The 21,040-nt window shown below is 49.5% G+C and overlaps 1 protein-coding gene across 4 annotated transcripts in view; it reads right to left on the reverse strand.

The window, feature by feature from the left end:
• Positions 1-9,121: 9,121 nt before the first annotated feature.
• The window catches only part of SNX19 (sorting nexin 19), a 47,174-nt gene continuing 35,255 nt past the window's right edge, over positions 9,122-21,040 (reverse strand). For all 4 annotated transcript variants that reach the window (XM_061593059.1, XM_061593058.1, XM_061593057.1 and 1 more), the window contains 3 exons: positions 11,880-12,064; positions 10,600-10,687; positions 9,122-9,816 (listed from right to left, as the gene is read on the reverse strand). In XM_061593059.1, the coding sequence (XP_061449043.1) occupies positions 9,681-9,816; positions 10,600-10,687; positions 11,880-12,064 (409 nt within the window). In that variant the 3' untranslated portion in view covers positions 9,122-9,680. The remainder of the gene's footprint in view (positions 9,817-10,599; positions 10,688-11,879; positions 12,065-21,040) is intronic.

Raw genomic sequence — 21,040 nt, forward strand, 5'->3', positions numbered from 1 at the left:
TTGGAGTGGGACACTGCTATAACGTCCCTGAAGGCCTCCTCCATACACCTCTCTGCCTCTCTCAGCTTTTCCAGGTCCGCCACCTTGGCCTCAAGGAAATGAAGACGTTCCCGGAGAGCCAGGAGCTCATTGCACCGAGAGCACACCCACGACTTCTGTCCAACAGGCAGATAGTCGTACATGCTGCAGGCAGTGCAAAACACTGGAAAGCCCCCACACCCCTGCTGGCTTCTTACCTGCATAGTTTTGTTTAAGGTTTATTACGTCAATGGGTTGGAGACTGCGGTTTAGTTGAGGTCAGGGAACAGACGGGCAGAGTGGGGGGCCCTGGCCTCCTCGCCCTGCTGCCGAACTCGCTCTGCTGCTTAACTCCCCTTGACGCTTTGTCAGCTGGGGCCTTGACGCTTTGTCAGCTGGGGCCTTGACGCTTTGTCAGCTGGGGCCTTGACGCTTTGTCAGCTGGGGCCTTGACGCTTTGTCAGCTGGGGCCTTGACGCTTTGTCAGCTGGGCCTTGACGCTTTGTCAGCTGGGGCCTTGACGCTTTGTCAGCTGGGGCCTTGACGCTTTGTCAGCTGGGGCCTTGACGCTTTGTCAGCTGGGGCCTTGACGCTTTGTCAGCTGGGGCCTGACGCTTTGTCAGCTGGGGCCTTGACGCTTTGTCAGCTGGGGCCTTGACGCTTTGTCAGCTGGGCTTGACGCTTTGTCAGCTGGGGCCTTGACGCTTTGTCAGCTGGGGCCTTGACGCTTTGTCAGCTGGGCCTTGACGCTTTGTCAGCTGGGGCCTTGACGCTTTGTCAGCTGGGGCCTTGACGCTTTGTCAGCTGGGGCCTTGACGCTTTGTCAGCTGGGGCCTTGACGCTTTGTCAGCTGGGGCCTTGACGCTTTGTCAGCTGGGGCCTTGACGCTTTGTCAGCTGGGCCTTGACGCTTTGTCAGCTGGGGCCTTGACGCTTTGTCAGCTGGGGCCTTGACGCTTGTCAGCTGGGGCCTTGACGCTTTGTCAGCTGGGGCCTTGACGCTTTGTCAGCTGGGGCCTTGACGCTTTGTCAGCTGGGGCCTTGACGCTTTTGTCAGCTGGGCCTTGACGCTTTGTCAGCTGGGCTTGACGCTTTGTCAGCTGGGCCTTGACGCTTTGTCAGCTGGGGCCTTGACGCTTTGTCAGCTGGGGCCTTGACGCTTTGTCAGCTGGGGCCTTGACGCTTTGTCAGCTGGGGCCTTGACGCTTTGTCAGCTGGGGCCTTGACGCTTTGTCAGCTGGGGCCTTGACGCTTTGTCAGCTGGGGCCTTGACGCTTTGTCAGCTGGGGCCTTGACGCTTTGTCAGCTGGGGCCTGACGCTTTGTCAGCTGGGGCCTGACGCTTTGTCAGCTGGGGCCTTGACGCTTTGTCAGCTGGGGCCTTGACGCTTTGTCAGCTGGGGCCTTGACGCTTTGTCAGCTGGGGCCTTGACGCTTTGTCAGCTGGGCCTTGACGCTTTGTCAGCTGGGGCCTTGACGCTTTGTCAGCTGGGGCCTTGACGCTTTGTCAGCTGGGGCCTTGACGCTTTGTCAGCTGGGGCCTTGACGCTTTGTCAGCTGGGGCTTGACGCTTTGTCAGCTGGGGCCTTGACGCTTTGTCAGCTGGGCCTTGACGCTTTGTCAGCTGGGGCCTTGACGCTTTGTCAGCTGGGGCTTGACGCTTTGTCAGCTGGGGCCTTGACGCTTTGTCAGCTGGGGCCTTGACGCTTTGTCAGCTGGGGCCTTGACGCTTTGTCAGCTGGGGCCTTGACGCTTTGTCAGCTGGGGCCTTGACGCTTTGTCAGCTGGGGCCTTGACGCTTTGTCAGCTGGGGCCTTGACGCTTTGTCAGCTGGGGCCTTGACGCTTTGTCAGCTGGGGCCTTGACGCTTTGTCAGCTGGGGCCTTGACGCTTTGTCAGCTGGGGCCTTGACGCTTTGTCAGCTGGGGCCTTGACGCTTTGTCAGCTGGGGCCTTGACGCTTTGTCAGCTGGGCCTTGACGCTTTGTCAGCTGGGCCTTGACGCTTTGTCAGCTGGGGCCTTGACGCTTTGTCAGCTGGGGCCTTGACGCTTTGTCAGCTGGGGCCCTTGACGCTTTGTCAGCTGGGGCCTTGACGCTTTGTCAGCTGGGGCCTTGACGCTTTGTCAGCTGGGGGCCTTGACGCTTTGTCAGCTGGGGCCTTGACGCTTTGTCAGCTGGGGCCTTGACGCTTTGTCAGCTGGGGCCTTGACGCTTTGTCAGCTGGGGCCTTGACGCTTTGTCAGCTGGGGCTTGACGCTTTGTCAGCTGGGGCCTTGACGCTTTGTCAGCTGGGGCCTTGACGCTTTGTCAGCTGGGGCCTTGACGCTTTGTCAGCTGGGGCCTTGACGCTTTGTCAGCTGGGGCCTTGACGCTTTGTCAGCTGGGGCCTTGACGCTTTGTCAGCTGGGGCCTTGACGCTTTGTCAGCTGGGGCCTTGACGCTTTGTCAGCTGGGGCCTTGACGCTTTGTCAGCTGGGGCCTTGACGCTTTGTCAGCTGGGGCCTTGACGCTTTGTCAGCTGGGGCCTTGACGCTTTGTCAGCTGGGGCCTTGACGCTTTGTCAGCTGGGGCCTTGACGCTTTGTCAGCTGGGCCTTGACGCTTTGTCAGCTGGGCCTTGACGCTTTGTCAGCTGGGGCCTTGACGCTTTGTCAGCTGGGGCCTTGACGCTTTGTCAGCTGGGGCCTTGACGCTTTGTCAGCTGGGGCCTTGACGCTTTGTCAGCTGGGGCCTTGACGCTTTGTCAGCTGGGGCCTTGACGCTTTGTCAGCTGGGGCCTTGACGCTTTGTCAGCTGGGGCCTTGACGCTTTGTCAGCTGGGGCCTTGACGCTTTGTCAGCTGGGGCCTTGACGCTTTGTCAGCTGGGGCCTTGACGCTTTGTCAGCTGGGGCCTTGACGCTTTGTCAGCTGGGGCCTTGACGCTTTGTCAGCTGGGGCCTTGACGCTTTGTCAGCTGGGGCCTTGACGCTTTGTCAGCTGGGGCCTTGACGCTTTGTCAGCTGGGGCCTTGACGCTTTGTCAGCTGGGGCCTTGACGCTTTGTCAGCTGGGGCCTTGACGCTTTGTCAGCTGGGGCCTTGACGCTTTGTCAGCTGGGGCCTTGACGCTTTGTCAGCTGGGGCCTTGACGCTTTGTCAGCTGGGGCCTTGACGCTTTGTCAGCTGGGGCCTTGACGCTTTGTCAGCTGGGGCCTTGACGCTTTGTCAGCTGGGGCCTTGACGCTTTGTCAGCTGGGGCCTTGACGCTTTGTCAGCTGGGGCCTTGACGCTTTGTCAGCTGGGGCCTTGACGCTTTGTCAGCTGGGGCCTTGACGCTTTGTCAGCTGGGGCCTTGACGCTTTGTCAGCTGGGGCCTTGACGCTTTGTCAGCTGGGGCCTTGACGCTTTGTCAGCTGGGGCCTTGACGCTTTGTCAGCTGGGGCCTTGACGCTTTGTCAGCTGGGGCCTTGACGCTTTGTCAGCTGGGGCCTTGACGCTTTGTCAGCTGGGGCCTTGACGCTTTGTCAGCTGGGGCCTTGACGCTTTGTCAGCTGGGGCCTTGACGCTTTGTCAGCTGGGGCCTTGACGCTTTGTCAGCTGGGGCCTTGACGCTTTGTCAGCTGGGGCCTTGACGCTTTGTCAGCTGGGGCCTTGACGCTTTGTCAGCTGGGGCCTTGACGCTTTGTCAGCTGGGGCCTTGACGCTTTGTCAGCTGGGGCCTTGACGCTTTGTCAGCTGGGGCCTTGACGCTTTGTCAGCTGGGGCCTTGACGCTTTGTCAGCTGGGGCCTTGACGCTTTGTCAGCTGGGGCCTTGACGCTTTGTCAGCTGGGGCCTTGACGCTTTGTCAGCTGGGGCCTTGACGCTTTGTCAGCTGGGGCCTTGACGCTTTGTCAGCTGGGGCCTTGACGCTTTGTCAGCTGGGGCCTTGACGCTTTGTCAGCTGGGGCCTTGACGCTTTGTCAGCTGGGGCCTTGACGCTTTGTCAGCTGGGGCCTTGACGCTTTGTCAGCTGGGGCCTTGACGCTTTGTCAGCTGGGGCCTTGACGCTTTGTCAGCTGGGGCCTTGACGCTTTGTCAGCTGGGGCCTTGACGCTTTGTCAGCTGGGGCCTTGACGCTTTGTCAGCTGGGGCCTTGACGCTTTGTCAGCTGGGGCCTTGACGCTTTGTCAGCTGGGGCCTTGACGCTTTGTCAGCTGGGGCCTTGACGCTTTGTCAGCTGGGGCCTTGACGCTTTGTCAGCTGGGGCCTTGACGCTTTGTCAGCTGGGGCCTTGACGCTTTGTCAGCTGGGGCCTTGACGCTTTGTCAGCTGGGGCCTTGACGCTTTGTCAGCTGGGGCCTTGACGCTTTGTCAGCTGGGGCCTTGACGCTTTGTCAGCTGGGGCCTTGACGCTTTGTCAGCTGGGGCCTTGACGCTTTGTCAGCTGGGGCCTTGACGCTTTGTCAGCTGGGGCCTTGACGCTTTGTCAGCTGGGGCCTTGACGCTTTGTCAGCTGGGGCCTTGACGCTTTGTCAGCTGGGGCCTTGACGCTTTGTCAGCTGGGGCCTTGACGCTTTGTCAGCTGGGGCCTTGACGCTTTGTCAGCTGGGGCCTTGACGCTTTGTCAGCTGGGGCCTTGACGCTTTGTCAGCTGGGGCCTTGACGCTTTGTCAGCTGGGGCCTTGACGCTTTGTCAGCTGGGGCCTTGACGCTTTGTCAGCTGGGGCCTTGACGCTTTGTCAGCTGGGGCCTTGACGCTTTGTCAGCTGGGGCCTTGACGCTTTGTCAGCTGGGGCCTTGACGCTTTGTCAGCTGGGGCCTTGACGCTTTGTCAGCTGGGGCCTTGACGCTTTGTCAGCTGGGGCCTTGACGCTTTGTCAGCTGGGGCCTTGACGCTTTGTCAGCTGGGGCCTTGACGCTTTGTCAGCTGGGGCCTTGACGCTTTGTCAGCTGGGGCCTTGACGCTTTGTCAGCTGGGGCCTTGACGCTTTGTCAGCTGGGGCCTTGACGCTTTGTCAGCTGGGGCCTTGACGCTTTGTCAGCTGGGGCCTTGACGCTTTGTCAGCTGGGGCCTTGACGCTTTGTCAGCTGGGGCCTTGACGCTTTGTCAGCTGGGGCCTTGACGCTTTGTCAGCTGGGGCCTTGACGCTTTGTCAGCTGGGGCCTTGACGCTTTGTCAGCTGGGGCCTTGACGCTTTGTCAGCTGGGGCCTTGACGCTTTGTCAGCTGGGGCCTTGACGCTTTGTCAGCTGGGGCCTTGACGCTTTGTCAGCTGGGGCCTTGACGCTTTGTCAGCTGGGGCCTTGACGCTTTGTCAGCTGGGGCCTTGACGCTTTGTCAGCTGGGGCCTTGACGCTTCGTCAGCTGGGGCCTTGACGCTTCGTCAGCTGGGGCCTTGACGCTTCGTCAGCTGGGGCCTTGACGCTTCGTCAGCTGGGGCCTTGACGCTTCGTCAGCTGGGGCCTTGACGCTTCGTCAGCTGGGGCCTTGACGCTTCGTCAGCTGGGGCCTTGACGCTTCGTCAGCTGGGGCCTTGACGCTTCGTCAGCTGGGGCCTTGACGCTTCGTCAGCTGGGGCCTTGACGCTTCGTCAGCTGGGGCCTTGACGCTTCGTCAGCTGGGGCCTTGACGCTTCGTCAGCTGGGGCCTTGACGCTTCGTCAGCTGGGGCCTTGACGCTTCGTCAGCTGGGGCCTTGACGCTTCGTCAGCTGGGGCCTTGACGCTTCGTCAGCTGGGGCCTTGACGCTTCGTCAGCTGGGGCCTTGACGCTTCGTCAGCTGGGGCCTTGACGCTTCGTCAGCTGGGGCCTTGACGCTTCGTCAGCTGGGGCCTTGACGCTTCGTCAGCTGGGGCCTTGACGCTTCGTCAGCTGGGGCCTTGACGCTTCGTCAGCTGGGGCCTTGACGCTTCGTCAGCTGGGGCCTTGACGCTTCGTCAGCTGGGGCCTTGACGCTTCGTCAGCTGGGGCCTTGACGCTTCGTCAGCTGGGGCCTTGACGCTTCGTCAGCTGGGGCCTTGACGCTTCGTCAGCTGGGGCCTTGACGCTTCGTCAGCTGGGGCCTTGACGCTTCGTCAGCTGGGGCCTTGACGCTTCGTCAGCTGGGGCCTTGACGCTTCGTCAGCTGGGGCCTTGACGCTTCGTCAGCTGGGGCCTTGACGCTTCGTCAGCTGGGGCCTTGACGCTTCGTCAGCTGGGGCCTTGACGCTTCGTCAGCTGGGGCCTTGACGCTTCGTCAGCTGGGGCCTTGACGCTTCGTCAGCTGGGGCCTTGACGCTTCGTCAGCTGGGGCCTTGACGCTTCGTCAGCTGGGGCCTTGACGCTTCGTCAGCTGGGGCCTTGACGCTTCGTCAGCTGGGGCCTTGACGCTTCGTCAGCTGGGGCCTTGACGCTTCGTCAGCTGGGGCCTTGACGCTTCGTCAGCTGGGGCCTTGACGCTTCGTCAGCTGGGGCCTTGACGCTTCGTCAGCTGGGGCCTTGACGCTTCGTCAGCTGGGGCCTTGACGCTTCGTCAGCTGGGGCCTTGACGCTTCGTCAGCTGGGGCCTTGACGCTTCGTCAGCTGGGGCCTTGACGCTTCGTCAGCTGGGGCTCCCTCTAGCTCGTGGAGCAGGCTCCCTCGCTAGGGTGCTCTGACTTTATATGTGTGGCTGGTTCCTCCCAGCTACTGCTGCCAGCCAATGATGTGTTACTTGAGGCTGATGGCTATCAGCTGGGGCTTAACACTTTAGTATTCTCTCAGGCTTCCTTCCTTCCTGAGTGAGGGGCGGGGCTGTTTAAGCTTTTGGCTGCTTTTAATCTAATCAAGGGGCTGCGCCTTCCAGGCAAGTCTTTTGTGTTTGTTGTTTTCCCACCTAGAACAGCCTGACCTTTCTTTAACCTAGGGAAACAGAGCTTGTGGTTGTGTTTCAGGAAGGCTGAAGCTGCCCTTTTTAGCAAGGACTGAGCTGACTCTCTCCCTGTATGTGTCGGTGGCGTTTCCTTTTCCCCCTTCTCTCCGACTGGAATTTAGCCTTGTTTACAGTGTCCCCTGAAGCTTTCCTGCTAGGGTGGTGTTGAAAACTAGCTTTCTATGAGCTTCCTTCTCCTAGGATCTGTCTCCTAAGATATAGGTTCTTTCAGGATTTGGCTCCTAGCTCAGGGTGACCTTGGGCTGCCCTTATTACTTATTGCTCTGAGCTGTTTTACTTCAATTAAATAATGGAATAAATGGGAGCTACTTACCCTCTTTTCGCTCTGCTGCTTAACTCGCCTTGATGCTTTGTCAGCTGCGGCCTTGATGCTTCGTCAGCTGGGGCTCCCTCTAGCTCGCGGAGCTATGTAAACTATAGCACCATGATGGGGGGGGGCTGGCATGCAATATGCCGCATGTAAACTGTATACCATCTCACCTGAACCAAACCACACACAGTCTTTGGGCTGCAAGCTAGCAATCTCAAGAGCAATACGGGCAGGCCAGTGAAGGTACAATTACAAATCATTATAGTATTGATTGCAGTGTTTGTATATCCTAGCAAAACTAAGCCTCCAGGCATGGGGAAGTTGGGAAATCTCATTAGACCTACACATAATCTGTAATATATATCCCTCACAGACACAGGAGTGGTGCCAATCGTCCTCTTTGGTGCAGAATTGCCAGTTTGCTCTGGTACTAATTATACTGCATTCTGTGCAAGGATGTGCTGAATCTTAGAGCTGTTGACACTGGAAATGACCCAGTCTACCCTGAGGTGGATATTAGTGAAGGAAACTTGGTTTTTGCAGCTAATAGCACATCATGTGTTGTGCAAATGTTCACTTTAGCTGTAGGTAATGGATTTCCGACAGCATCTGGGATCTTTCTGTGGCATGTCTAATCTGGAATAATATATGACCCAAGCACTTTGCCATATAGGATTTCCCCTCATTTTAAAATAAAATTAATGTTGTTTTAATTCTTGGCTTGACCACTTTAAAATAAAATGCATTCCTTCTTGATTTGTGCTACTGAACTGGTCCTTCTTCAATGATCAGGCCCTGGCCACAATCACCCATGCTGGATTGGGTTACTGCAGTATCTTTAAGGCACTACCACAAAAAAAAAAAGATTAGTTAGAAGCTCCAGCTGGCCCAGAACCTAAGTCTGATTCCTGTCAATCATGAAGCAGCAGATTAGTAATTGTATAAATGGTTTTTAAAATGTAAATTGCAGGTGCAGGAGCCATAGTATATATCATGGCTCTGGCAGGGAAGGCAAGGGGGCTTAAACTGCCCCTCATGGTCCCAGCTGAGTCCCAGCAACTTCTATTTGTACATAGAAGAATGCCTTCTTCAATATCAACCATTTCAGGCCCTACGATTGGCAATCAGGTTGGTGGTGACCCATAACAGGGCCTTCTTGGTGGTGGCTCTGTGTTTGTGGAATACCCCACTTAGTGAGCAAATCTGTTTTTCTCATTATTAAGTGTGTTGTGGATTGAGACTGTTGTACTGCATCCTGATACCAGGCAAACTTAGAAATCAATTTATATTAATATGCAATAATATTTAATTATGTAATTAAATTAATATAATGTACCCTCAGTTGTATTGTTAAATTGTTGATTTTAATGAGTGTGTTAAATTGTTGATTTTAATGGGTGAAGGGCAGGTTATAAATGTCAGAAGCAAACAAAACTCTCTCCTCCCCTGCTACTACAATGTTCCACTACCTATTAAGGACCTACTTTCTCTCCCCCCCCCCCATACACACATGGCATGAACTGACTGCCTTCATTTAATTCAGGTTGTTGTTCCATCATAAGCACTCTTTAATCTACATGGTCAGCATAGACAGGAACAAGATGGCCTGCCTCACACCTAGATTCTGTGTACTTGGAGGTATTTGGACTCATTCCCAGGCTTGCTTGGGTACACACACCTGTGTATGATCACAACCAGACTCTCTAGGACCCTATCTTCTTTGATCCCAGCCTTGCACAGCCCTTCAAAAGGAAGTAGGAAGAACCATCCCAATTAGCTAAGAGAAGAAGGGAGTCAACATTTTTTTAAAATGCCTTGTTTAAAGCAAGCCAGTGACTGAGACAGGCATTTAGCCAAGGTCCTAGTTTCTTTTTGAGTTCTGTAGATCAGAACTGCAGAGACCATTGATTCAAGCTGATCCCAACAATTTCAGACAGGAAACAAAACGTTTAATTCAATAGTTTTGTGCTTTAAGAGATGCCATGAACCTCAAGGACAGTTACATGAGACACCAAATAAAGGCAGGGTGGTTTTATTTACTAAACATTTGCTTTTCGACTCTTGAGCATAATGTTATGTACAGAAAAATGAGGACAGATTGTGAAATGCAATGCCCATCTACATCTGCATGTAGTCATGGAGTATCCAACTTAACCAGCTTGAACGTAGCTTTAAAAGACATACAGGAGGTAAAATCACATCTATTCAGGAATGTCAGTGAGGTCTTCTCATATTCTAAAGATTATTCACCTCTATAAGAAGAGGTTACCTTCTAATGGACTCCTCAGATCTCCTGAGTTACGGGGTGGACACTACTTCACAGTACAAATAAACACCTTTGGACTAATCATCTCAGATTCAGCAGCCAGACGTATATGCCTTCTTCATCAGCGTTTGACTCAATCCAAAAGAAATGTAATGCCAAGAATTGATGCCTATTCTACACATCCTCTCTTCTCCTCCGCTGCTAGGAACACCAGTCTGAGTTAGTGTGTTGAAGGACCAGCTCTCTCAGCCACTCCACAGGCAGGTGTAACTACTGATGTTATTTTGGATTTAGCTACTTGTGAGTCAGGGATCAAAAATTCCAGTAGGATGTCTAAGAGGCAGTAAACCATGTGCCTGAAAGAAAGAAAAACATGATTTTAAGGAGGGTTGGGAAGCGTGAGGGAAATTCCATGCATGCACGTCCTTGCTGATGAAATGGTGACCACTGGACAGCCTAATGCCTGAGGTCGACATAGACTACAATGAAGAAGGGGAAAATAATTGGGTGACTTGTGCTCTGGTGATTTAGTAACCTATTGCTAAATAGGGTAGGTTGGGGAACAGCCATACCTCAGTGATGGAGCACATGTGTTGCATGCAAAAGGTCCCTAGTTTAATCTTTGGCATCTCCAGATAGAACTGCTAGAAACCCTGGAGAATTGCTGCCAGTCAGTGTAGACAACAGATAGATGTAAACAGCTAGATGGATCGATGGTCCATCCCAGTTCCCTTGGTCTGGTCTGCAAATCAACTTGGCAAGATCCTATAAATTGCAGCTTTTGTTTTAAAACAACACATGAGCTGCTCAACTATTGCAATTGTATAGAAAAGCGTGACAGCAATGTGATGTGGAGGATCAGAAATGAGGACAGCTAGCTTCAGTGAGTGTGTACCAACAATACACTGCACACAGGCACCCACACATTCCCCTTCATTCTCTAGAATATTCTGTTTGTCCCACCATCACCCAAGACTTACCAGGAATTAGCTTGGCACATCTCAGAGTATTGCTAAAAAACACATTCTGCTTGACCCCTGAAAGCCTAGGCAATACCATCCAATTTGCTTTTTTCCCCAAGCTACCCACTGTACATATTTCTTTATTCGCCTGTAACGGTGCCATGTTGCCAAGGTTACCTGTTTATGATAGGATGTTGTATGGACTCCAGGACTAGTCTCCAACTCTGTTGACATTTACTGGTCCCAAGGATTTCTAGGATTAGTTCTGTCGACATCAGAGATTAGCATGAATTCCCAAAGATAATGTGGATCTTGCAGTACAATATGAGGTGCGCATGGAGTATGCAGTGAGATTTAATTATATGGACACCAAAAATATGTTTAGAACTGAACAAATATCACCAGAAGTCAAATGCCTCTTGAATGACTATACCAGCCTTCCCCAACCACATACCTTCCAGATGCTTTGGACTACATTTCCCATCAGCCCCAGCGAGCATAACCAATTATCAGGGATGCTGGGAGTTGCCATCCAAAACATTTGGAGGGCAAGCAGTTGGGGATGGCTAGACTATACTTTCTGAATACAGATTTCATGAACATACCTTTATATTACTCTTAAAAGAGTATGCATTATCCAGCCCTGTCTACTCTCGATTGTTGAGAAAGATTGACAGTGAGGTAAACCTCCTTAAATTATTTAAAAACTTACACATTCTCTTTATCCCGCAATATATTAAAATGTTTAACAACCCTCGTTCACAGTGTTTAGAAAGTCATGCATGCCACAAAACACTGTCTAACTTTCTAGGCCAGAATTTGAAGGCTGTGTCAACTTTCTAAGTATTTCGTTTTCCTAAAAGCAAACAACCAGGCTTCTAGACGTCATGGTTGTGCTAACGGTGACTTGCAGTTAAACATCACAGTTTGCCATCTAACATATATGATAGAGGAGGAAAAAAGGAAATGGGAGGGAAAGAGGAAAATAAGCAAATTTGTGCACCAGCTCTTTCAAGCTGTTACATAATGAAATTAAAGGATGATCAGGTGAAACGGTCACTGCGGAAGAAAGTTCTGGGAGGTCAAAAGAGAAATGGCAATTGGTCTTGGCTAAGCTGACAGGAGGGGACCTCACTGTCTTTCCTTTCCCTCAGATGCAGCCAGAAGGAATGGTTGCTGATGGGGACAGTTTTGGCAAGGGAGGAACCACTTGGCCATTAGCCTTGGCCAAGCTGATTGAGAGGGCCTTGGTGTCTCATCTCCCCCTCTGATGCAGACAGGTAAAAACTGGATCTGCCTACTCTTGCTTGATCCAGTACCCCTGATCCCAGAGACCCATTCCACCATGCTCAGTCTCCCAATTTCCAGACTAAACCTGAGGAAAACATAGCTTAGGATGGGCTTGAAGTTCTACACCATTTGACTTGCATGCAAGACAACCCCTCCCCCTGCCTCACCTGGCAGGATTCCCATGAGAATCTGCAAGGCCTGTCTTTCTGCTGCTGCCTTCTGCTCCTCTGTCCTGAGTGGTTTGGGCGCCGCAGGCAATATCCCACCCGGCCATATTGATTCCTGGAGCAACCTGAGGTACTGCACCCAGCGTTGAGTGCAGGTCAGATTGTCCACCTGAACTTCCAACCACCTGTAGGCAAGAAAAAGAACAACAGATTTTGGATGCATTGGTTTAAAAAATCCTCATATCTGTCACCTTTTGCCGTGGCGGCTATTTAAAATCTTAATGCTTCACAACAGGCACATTACACAGACAGCAAACAGGCTAAAAATAAATACAATGACTGACCCAAACACAGGAGTTTTTCATTTGGGGTGCTCAGGAAAGAATTTTTATGCCAGGATTTTGTGCAAAAATAACTTGATTGTGAATATAAAAAGAAAACCAACCCATTACTGAGGCATGCCTTGCACTTCAAAAGAGAAACTGACCATGCTGGACCTGAGCAGCTTTGAACCAGACAGTATAAAAAAAGAGAGAGAAAGCAGAAGCAACGGGTGTCGGCTTCCCATTTGGAAACGCATAACTTGTACATGCTGTAATGGGGTCTGTGTTTGAAACAGATACTAATGGAGGATGAGTCCATTGCTAAAAGAGAGCTGGTTTAATACCAGAGCTTATAAAGTTGGGAGGCAGGGTTGGCACCAGAGGTCGGCATTGTTAGGCACCTGCCAAGGGCCACACCCTGGCAAGGGTTCAACTGCAGACCTTCAGAGTCCCCATTTTCCACCTCTTTGCCACTGCACCTGTTTGCCTGCTTTCCTGAAGCATCCAAGCACTGACAAGGGCAAGAAGCAGCAGCCGCCGCCTCCCCTTGCCTTGATCTCTCTTTTTTGGCAATGGAGAAGATTGGGCCCAGACAGAGAGGCCACAAGGCATGCATATGGTTCCAACGGGAGCCAAAACTAATGGGAGAGCAACAGGGAAGATCAGACTTGGAGAACTAACTGGTGGGATTAACAAACCTTCTGGCCAAGAGGAAACCATGGTGGCGGGTGGGGAGGAGGAATAAAAGCAGAGCCATGACAGAAAGGATGCAAATGGCAGATGACTGGTTCATATTTCCATGAGCACTACTCAATGTGTTACTGGAATGGCTTCTTGTCTGCATGCAGGAGAATGAAGTGAAAACAACGTGGCCAAGTTCAGAGAGTCCTGAAATGGACTGCACGATTTCAGAAGGCATGTGGTGGATATACCTTTTTTTTTAAAAAACAAGAAAGTTCCCTGCAAGTAAAACAGTAGCACCTCTGAAGATTCAAGGCCAGTCCATTTCCTGTTGAGTTTTCTACTTGGTCACGTAAGGGAACGTTAACAAATCTGTCTGTTATTTTATGGCTGTGAAGGTATGTTTGGATGTGGGGGCATAACACCAGCTGAAGTTGCAGAAGCCAGAAAAGGAGACCAGTGTGAAACAAATATCTAGTGGTGAAACCCACCCACCCCCACAAGCAGCAAAACTAGCATGTGTCATGCAAACTGACATACACACATACAATTTGCAGAAATAAACATTATTCAAGTTTGCAGCAGGTTGAAGGAATAAGCTTTTTGTGGCACTGAATCTGTAGTGCGCGAGAGCAGAATTTTAAAACAGTATTTTATCACATTTATATCCTTACTACCTTGTGGAATCTAATGTGGTGTTTATAAGGTTTCCAAGCAGTTCCCCATAAAAGCACTGACCAGGCCAATCCTGCTTAGCTTCAACAAGGTTGCCGCATCATGTGCCTTCAGACCATAGCTCTGGAGTATACACAACACCCCAATAAAGAAGTTCTACAAACTATGGTCTGTGGGCCATTAGGGGAAGGGTTGTAGCTCAGAGGTAGAGCATCAGGCAGATGGTCCCAGATTCAATCCCTGGCATCCAGGGCTGTGGAGTCGGAGTCGTGGAGTCGGAGTCGGGAGCAATGTACCGACTCCGACTTCAAAATAAAGTTTGATTGACAAATTTTTTAAAATATAAATTCAAAATGTCAAAGAAGCTTCCCATGAAGTCAGCTGTATTTGAGCATTTCACCATAACTCGAGATGGAAAACATTTTGTGTGTCAGCGTATGTGACCCAGATGAAGACAAATGCTGTGATGCCAAGATCAGCGCATATTCAGGCAGTGATAAAAATGCTCCTACGAGAGCTTCCAATTTAAAAAGACATTTACAGCGCTTCCCAGGGCTGTGGAGTCGGAAGCAATTTTGGGTGGAGTCGGACAGTAGAAAAATAGAGGAGTCGGAGTCAAAGATTTGGCGTACCGACTCCACAGCCCTGCTGGCATCTCCATGTAGGTCTGGGAAAGACTCCCTGATTGAAACTCTGGAGAACCAGTGTCAATCAGTGTAGATACTACTGAGCCAGATGGGCCAACAGCCTGACTTGGTATATGGCAGCTTTCTGTGTTCCTGTGTGATCTGCAAGCTCTATGCAGATGGTCCATGGGAAGGCTACAGAACTGTTGACAATATCTGCACTTGACCTTGCACTTGACAACAGAAGTCAAGGCCATTTGATCAGGGCTGGTCAAGGCCTTGGCTTAGGGCCTGTGATTTTCATAATACGGCACTGGTGTAAATTTCCCTAGAAATATGCCACTTAAAGGACTCCTTTCCTGCAGGGAACCTAGGACCCATGATTTTCGGAATATGGTTTTGATGAAGACGCTAGTGCTGAAGTTTATTATACAGTCTCTTGAGACCACCACCAATTGTTAAAGTCGACCACACAAAAGAAAAGTTTTGGAAAGAAGTTGAGCACTGCGACCCTAATCCTTTAGAGCAGGGATTCCCAAACTGTGGTCTGCGAACTTCATCAGGTTGTCCGTGAATTTGTGGCTGAAGATGAGAAGTGGCACATCCATCGCACTGAATAGTCATATTGATTTTAATTGTATTTTTATTGTTTCTTTTATTTCTTACGTTGTATTTTATTGCATTATCATTTGAATTCTATGGAATTACAATTGCTACAACAGGCAGAAAAATCCTTAAGTGGTCCACCAAGACCCACAGAGATTCTCAAGTGGTCTGTAAGGAAAAACGTTTGAGAACCACTGCTTTGGAGATCACCTTCTACAAAGGTGGTCATTTCTTCTCGACATCTTCAAAAGGCCAGTTTTCACACGATCTTCTACTCTCAGCATCTGCCAGTGTTGCAAATCCCTGATTCTTACAATGCCTGCCTTCCCTCCTATGATAGAAAACCTGGACCCAGCAGCAGCTGCAGACCAAAATGATCTTTGCCGAACAAGTTACTAAATAGTGTGCAAGGAAGAGAACAAAAACGAAACCACCAATAAATCAGTGAATATGAAGCACTCAGAACCCTTCTCAAGGGGTGGCCAAGAGCAGAAGAAAGCAGCTCAATATTTTACTGGAAATGTTCTCCTCGACTACCCTGTAAAAGTTTACAATGGTATAAACCATGAACAATGTGTTCTGTACCCCTGGCCGGAGGACAGTATGATGAAGTGTTTGTTTAGCAGAGCTGCAATCCTTCCTGACCCCGGAAGGATGGGAGAGAAGTGCGCTAGGCTCACAGATGTTTTGCCAGTTTGAATCTGGTAGAAGTAAGAAACGTCTCCGTCTCAGGACCAGCCCAACCTCCCCCTTAAGAAAGAATACAACAATGACCTATAGGTTTGACGTGGTACAGTAGGGCCCCGCTTTACAGTGATTCACTTTACAGCGCTTCACTAATACAGCAGTCTCAATTAGACACAATTAGACTAAAGCCCCACTCATACGGCGCTTGTTCCGCTTTTACAGCAGTTTTCTGGCATCGCGCACCATTCTATTCAATGGGTTCCGCTTTACAGCGGGGGTCCAGAACATAACCTGCTGTATGAGTGGGGCCCTACTGTATAAGACAGCTTCCTGTGTAGTCACACATAAGACCAGCTTCTGATTCACCGCTGGATGCTATAACGTGCAGTCAACTTTGACACCTAACCCATTCTAATCTTCAGCATTAGCTAATAGGCTGTTTAGGCACCAGGCCTGCCCCCTAGCCCTCAGTGCAAGATTGTCCCAGCAGCCAACTTACTCAGTTGCCAACCCCTGACCTGGACTCGTACAAATCATACCCTTACTTCAAGGCTAGCCTCAGATCAAGAATTAAGCAAAAAGAACTACACTGTAAAGCTCAGTCTACAGGATCACATGGAGCATCTCAGTGGTGGCTGGTAGGACAGAAGACAGGGAGCCCAACAGTAGATGGAACCAGATTCAATGGCATGCAGAGCCAACTAATTCCAGTTTTGTCTCCATTTTCTTTCCTGCTGAGCTCTACAAGGGCAACATTGAGACTAAGGAGGAGAAGGAAGCTGAAAGGCAGTTCCACTCCCTAGAGAGGCTGTAGGTAGGCAGGTGGGGGCAGGCTGAGGTTGGTGGGGCAGAGCCCACTTGCCCTAATGAGCCAGCCTCCACTGGTGCATCAGCTGTCATCTCTTTTTTGGAAGGAGAAATTAAAAACACAGGCTCTCTCTATAGCCTAGGCTGGCTTATGTTAGGCAAAGTCATTCTCCCACACATTAGTTATACTTTTATCCAGGCTTTCGGCTACAAAGCAGTTGGTCAGCACAGTGTGCAACTGTTTAAAGGACAGTTCAAAAATCATAAAAACTAAGCAAATGAAAGTTGCTTAGCAAGTTCACCATCTGTTAGGATCAGCACAAGAGACTCTGCCTAACATTCCTCTGCTCCACATTTAGCAAACAAGATAAGAATGTGTGTGTGGAATGGAGAATGTTGCAAGGCATTCTTGTTCATGACCCTGCTATCCAATGAAAAATGCTGCCGAAAGAGGCCTGCCAAAGTACAAGTTTACAGATTTTGGAAAATAGTGAAAAAACCACTAAAATGGCTTTTAGTGACCTTTGGATAAGGAATATATTTTTAACAGGACCTCTCTTATCCTCTCGCTTGACCAATGTTGTGACGTTCAATTTTAATTGAGGGGCAATGTTACTGTTTTATGGTAATTGATGTTTCCTTAAAAAGTAAAGATCTTCATTCATCATTTTATTTTTTAAAGACTCTTAGAGCTCCTTTGATGAGGCAAGATAAGCTTTCAATAAACCAAAGGTCAATGCAATGAATTCACTGAATTCAGTTCAAAAGCCTTGCAGAACACTTTGTGAAACTATGGAAGGACAGATTTGGCTGGGAAGGCTCTCGTTCAAACCCTAGCCAGCCATGGAATCACTGGATGGCTTTGGGTTTTTAACTACAAAAGTGTGTAGTTAAAACCTCACAAGGTTGTTGTGAATTCACTACCGTAGAGCACTCTGCGCACTGCACATGTGGAAGCTCTGGGCAGCAATTCACTTGATACCAAATATGGCTAAATTGTGATCCTCCACATGTTGTCGAACTCCAATTCTCATCAGCTCCAGCCAGCAAAGCCATTGGCTAGGAAAGACGGGAGCTTTAGTTCAATAGCATCTGGAGGGCCAGAGGTTGTCCACCCCTGCTTTATACTCAGAGCTTGGAAAAGTTACTTTTTTGAACTACAATTCCCATCAGCCCCAGCCACTGGATTGGGCTGATGGGAGTTGTAGTTCAAAAAAGTAACTTTTCCAAGCTCTGTTTATACTAAAGCCACCCTAGAAAGCTGGTGGAGGGTGATGGGCCAAGGCCTCTTTTTCCTGCATTTTTATTTTATAGAGCCAAAAGACTGCACTGAATATTTGCCATGCATTAAATAAAAATTGTTTAACTGTGTTTGCTTTAAACTCAATTGACCGTCTTTATTTACTGCGAAAAAGAGCACAATGCAAATTGTGCACATGCTGCATTTTAATTTGATAAACTCATTTTATTCTGCATCCATGGCCTAGTTCCCCTCTTTTTTGTGCTGTTGTTAAAACAAGTGCTCTCTCAACCTATTTCTCTTGCTTCTGAGCTGGCCTATAAACAGCCAAGTGGTACTTTTTAAGGGTGTGCGTGCAGATTTGGCTTTGGGGCCATGGCCTGCAAATCACCTATAGAAATTATTAACAATAAGTGCTTTAAAATAAGAAGCTAATTGGTTTCAGGGCTGTTCATATGTGGGGCTACTAGGCTGTTTTAAGTAAAGCTCTCCCTCTGGTATTGTTTCATAAATGGGCACTGTTTCCCTGAGTGGCAAGCAGACACACCACAGGCTACTGCATGCCAGAGACCTGCCAACAGGAATAACACAATCTGACTGGAACACTACTCAACTGGAAGGAGGGCAGCCAGACAGCTGTTCTCGTACTTAGTGGCGAGAATCCCTCCTTGCCCGGAACATTATAGCTTCTGGAATAAAAAAGAGCCTGGCTGTGATAGCTGATGGGTTACATCTGCCACTGTACAGGAGCCAGGGCCACTTAAAGGAGCTGAAGCAATGACGTCCTTGGCTTATGGCCTTTGGAAGATCCAGCTGAAGCTCTCCAGGTCTTTGGGAGGCACCACAGCATCTTAATCATGGAATGTCCGAAGTTCAGGTTTCAAGCCGTTTTGCCTCCTTCCACCTTCTTCTGATCCCAAGAACAGTTGATGTCCAGCAGAGGAAAATAAGGCCCCTATGTAGCACAATCCTTACTTGGAAGCGAATCCCATTATGTTCAAGTGCTGGTTTGACTGATCCGTCCCAAACTAGGGCTGCAAACAGGATGAAACTGATTTTTAAGGATTGTACAAACCATGCTTTTCCAGTTTGGACTTAACAGTAAACTATGGTTTGATCATACCATGTAACAGCCCATGAAGCTGAGCACATGGGGGGAGGGAAGGGCATGGCAGTGCGCAAATTCTGGGAGAAAAGACATAATGAAATCCTCAAACCTCACCCCAACTCCTTCCATTTTTTGTTAAATTATGTGCAGTTTGCATTCTAAAAACAGTAACTAAGAGCGCTATCACAAAAGGTAAGGGGGTTACTCCCCCTCCTGTAATTCAGGCACTGAAAAAGGGAATGAAAGAAGGGAGTTCACAACACATAGCTTCATCCTCCAAACCATGGCTTGAGGGATAGGAAACATGACCCCCAACTTCAGCCAGACTGTTGCCACTGACCATAAGGAGTCACCTGAAAGGAGGTCAGGCAGATAGAGAGAGAGAGAGAGTCCAACCTCAACAGCTGGATGCTCAGCTCTCCAGATGGGCCTGGCAGAATGATGGCTAACTCACCTGCCCCAGGCATCTGTTCTTGGCAGCTATGGGGTGGCGGGAGCAGGTGGCTTGGGAAAGAGCCCAGTTATGGTCCAGCTGCATGGGCAGGATCTCAGGCGGGTGGTTCCGAGACACCATAGGCATTATTTCAGACCTGTGGCACTTGATAAAAAAACATTCAAGGATCTTTGACCCTGCCAAAGCCTTTCATTTTTGCCTGCTTCTTTGGCACAAAAATGCTACAAACTGTGCTCGGAATTGCAGACGGGCCTCAGCTGGGTCCACATGAACCTTTTCAATTTGGTCCCCCCCCCCCAAAGGGAACAGAGGGATGAATGAGAATCGAGCAACTGGGTCCAGGATGCTCTCCAAGGCATGGCCACTGCTGTCTCACTTTAGAAAATTAGCACTTCACTCTCTCCAGCCCACTCATAATGCTATACGTTGCTATCAGATCTTCTCACCTTAGGGACAGGTTGGATTGCAATCACCGGCTTGTGAGCTTCCCAAAAGTATCTAAGTTCACCTTCATGTGAAATGGTATTTTTGACTAAATGGACCTGTGGCCTGATCCAACAGGGCTCTTTTTATACAAGATGGTTGAAGGAATTTTGAAACTAGTTTAACTAGGAGATTCAACAACAAATCAAGAAATCCCCAAGCTGACTCTCACCTCAGTCATGAACACACTGGGTAGTCTTAGGCAAGTGATTCGCAGCCTCAGCCTCCCTATCTGCAATATGGGCACACAACATTGCCCTATATTGCAGGGCTGCTGTCAGGGTTTGCATACATTATTTAATAAAACATTTGAACACTCAAAAGTGCTGGATAATGAATAAGAATTATTATAGAAATCAGCAGTGGGCAACCTCCAGCCTGTGGGTTGAATTTGGCCTTTGAGGCTGTTTTTGCAAAAACATGGCCACCTGCCTTACACTCGACATCACATATGGCATCAGGTGTAGGGTAGGTAAAAACATGGGGTTTGCAGGTGCTTCACATCAGATGAAGCATTCTTTTTTGCCTGCACAGTTTGAACAAACTGTGTGGGCAAAGGCACAGGGCTTTGCAAGCGCTGATCAAAAACAACCCTTTTCTTTCAACTATTAAGCCGCAATCTTGTTAGCTTCTCTGTAAAAAGACAAACGAGCTGGCCCTTTGCTTGTTTATTCACTTTTTATCCCCTGTACCCTTTCCAGTTCTATGGTATTTCATTTGAAATGGGCTGACCAAAACCACACACTTAGGACAAGTTATGCATGTTTACTTAGAAGTAAGTCCCACAGTGTTCAGTGGGCTGACTAGGGCTCATCTTCACCTAGTAAGTGTGTTTAGGGTTACAGCCACAGGATTCTAAGCATGAATGTATAAACTGATTAACATAAAGAAATTTGAATATTTGCCAACTTATTTTTAGGCCTGTCCCATAATCATTCCTAACAGTGAATTGTGCCATTAAGTGGCTACTGTATTTAGGCAGAATGCGGACCATTTCAGCACATGCACCATTTACAGGCATGTGTACAGGCTGTTTTAGGAACATAGGAAGCTGCCTTACACAGAATCAGACCAGTGGTCCATCTAGTAATATATGACATGAAGTTACATTACATAGGCAGAGGAAATCAGAGTCAATACACTCAACCATCTAGAAAATGCTTACAAAGTGAAATTGCCTACTAGATTTAGCCAGTGGTAGGGCAACAGGCTAAATCCTCATAGGAACATAGTACACGGTCGTATATGAATCAGACCAATGGTCCACCTAGCATAATACTGTCTACACTGACAGGCAGCAGCTCTCCAGGGTTTCACAGGCAGGAGTCTCTCCCAACCCCATCTGGAGATGCCACATATTGAACCTGGGACCTGCTGCATATAAGGGCAGATGCTCTACCACTGGGCTATGGTCTGAAATTGTTCCACAATGCACCACCAATGCAAACCAAGCCTAAGTGAGGCAACACAC

Source organism: Rhineura floridana, chromosome 12, assembly GCF_030035675.1.
Source record: "Rhineura floridana isolate rRhiFlo1 chromosome 12, rRhiFlo1.hap2, whole genome shotgun sequence".
NCBI classification, from domain to species: domain Eukaryota; kingdom Metazoa; phylum Chordata; class Lepidosauria; order Squamata; family Rhineuridae; genus Rhineura; species Rhineura floridana.